At 46.1% G+C, this 1,686-nt stretch overlaps 1 protein-coding gene across 1 annotated transcript; it reads left to right on the forward strand.

The window, feature by feature from the left end:
- The first annotated feature begins 7 nt into the window (after window positions 1-7).
- Window positions 8-1,679, forward strand: LOC119343458. The gene is made up of 3 exons (XM_037614395.1): window positions 8-1,198; window positions 1,303-1,388; window positions 1,465-1,679. The coding sequence occupies exons 1-3, from the start codon at window positions 1,098-1,100 to the stop codon at window positions 1,623-1,625; spliced, it is 348 nt and encodes a 115-aa protein (XP_037470292.1). The 5' UTR covers window positions 8-1,097; the 3' UTR covers window positions 1,626-1,679.
- Window positions 1,680-1,686: the final 7 nt, after the last annotated feature.

Below are 1,686 nucleotides of genomic sequence, written 5' to 3' on the forward strand. Positions count from 1 at the left end.
GGGTCGACGACAAGGGCGCCGTGGTCTTCCCACCCACATCCGGATGGTACAGCTACGTGGCCGGCATGTACGGAGAGCCGTGAGCCCTTCTGCAACTACCATCTGGTTCTGGCTGCCCAGGATGCCAGACCGGCGGGCGCGCGGGATTGGCGTCGACACGGCGGCGTGAGATGTTGACGGGGAGAGAAGGAGGCCGGCGACGCCGTCGCAGGGAGAGGATTGTGCGGGCGGAGCTGTGGCGTGGAGGAGAGATGGCGGGGCAACGCCCTGGCGGGGAGAGGAAGGGTCGGGCGACGCCGTCGATGGGAGGGGCGCCATCGACTGGAGTGGCTATGAGGGGGAGAGAGTGAGAGGAACTAGCCGATGTCCTGTGCATCGAGGATAAGCATGCTTTTTTAGGGGATAAGACTTTTTTTAGGAGGGGGCAAGGCTGTGTGGGTGGAAAAAATAGTTCGTTGTTCCACTCTTGTTTATATATGTTTAATATTAATATATAAAATATTTTTATACAAAAACGCAAAAAATCTAAACACAGGAATTTTGCAATAGATCCGAACGGATCCTTTGCCATCGGATCTGAATCCTATGTTGGTTGTACGTCCGCTCGAACTGCCTTTTTATTCCTTGTTTGCTTATGTCCCCACTAATCCAGTGATCGCCCACACTCCCGCCAAATCCCTTGATTGCCCGCACTCCTGATTTTTTAATGACTGATGGCGGAAAACAAAGGTGGGGATTGAGAAAAATATGTCGCGAACAAGGGTAATAGTACCCACGATCCATCAGACTGCAATTGGAGGGCACAACCATCTCAGCCAACTTAACTTTCAGTTTGTTCACCGCTTGTGCTTTTCGTAATTGGGAGTCTCCAAGTTTTGATTCAATTTATTAGAATGATTGCTACTATCTGCTTGATGAATGGAATGTGAAGATTATATAAAACAGTAGGATTTTCAGTTTGTATGCCCGTCCAGTAACTGAGTTTTTACAGGTTTCATGATACAGTAATTGTGCAAATGTGTTATACTTTCTAATTACTTTTGCAGTGCCATTTAATTGTTAAATTTTCTATTGGGCATGCTTCTCAGATCCAAGGCATGGAGAACTCCAAGGAGTTTGCTGACAAGCTGTTCTGGATATGTCGAGGCAGAGGAACATTGAGCCGGATGAAGGCATTAACAAGGATCGGCTCAGAGAGGTCTAGACGGAGATTACTGACCACATCTTGGACTAAGCTATGTTCAGTTTAAGTAAATCTAACATACTGATAAAAAAATTCCTTTGGGTGTCTCACATTAACAGGTGGAACATGAACATTGATGGGATGCTCACAGAAGATGAGGTCAAGAAGGTGGCTACGCAAATGATCACAGAGAAGACTACTGCTGGTTCGTCTTCCCCGCCCTTTAAATATGTTCACGTCTGCACATCAATCTATCGATATTGTTTGGGATATTTTTCCAGGGCCTTTTGATCGACCATGCCATTCAAAAAGCTCTTTAGTGCAGTTTGCAACAACAAAAATCAGAGGATTGGTCGTTTGTAAGGGTGGATATCTCAGAGGTGGCTGCCACCCGGATTGGAATTTAATTCAATCTATTTCCCTTTCTGAAGTTTCATACTAGATGTATGTTCCTGTGATATGATTTGTTTATGGAGATGGAGAGATGTGACTTTCAGAGTGAC

This window comes from Triticum dicoccoides, unplaced genomic scaffold (assembly GCF_002162155.2).
Source record: "Triticum dicoccoides isolate Atlit2015 ecotype Zavitan unplaced genomic scaffold, WEW_v2.0 scaffold12862, whole genome shotgun sequence".
Classification (NCBI taxonomy): Eukaryota; Viridiplantae; Streptophyta; class Magnoliopsida; order Poales; family Poaceae; genus Triticum; species Triticum dicoccoides.

Coding starts and splice junctions, on each gene's coding strand:
- LOC119343458 (XM_037614395.1), top strand. CDS start 1,098: ATGGAGAACTCCAAGGAGTTTGCTGACAAGCTGTTCTGGATATGTCGA. Junction 1,199..1,302: donor ACAAGGATCGGCTCAGAGAG/GTCTAGACGGAG, acceptor TCACATTAACAG/GTGGAACATGAACATTGATG. Junction 1,389..1,464: donor CACAGAGAAGACTACTGCTG/GTTCGTCTTCCC, acceptor ATATTTTTCCAG/GGCCTTTTGATCGACCATGC.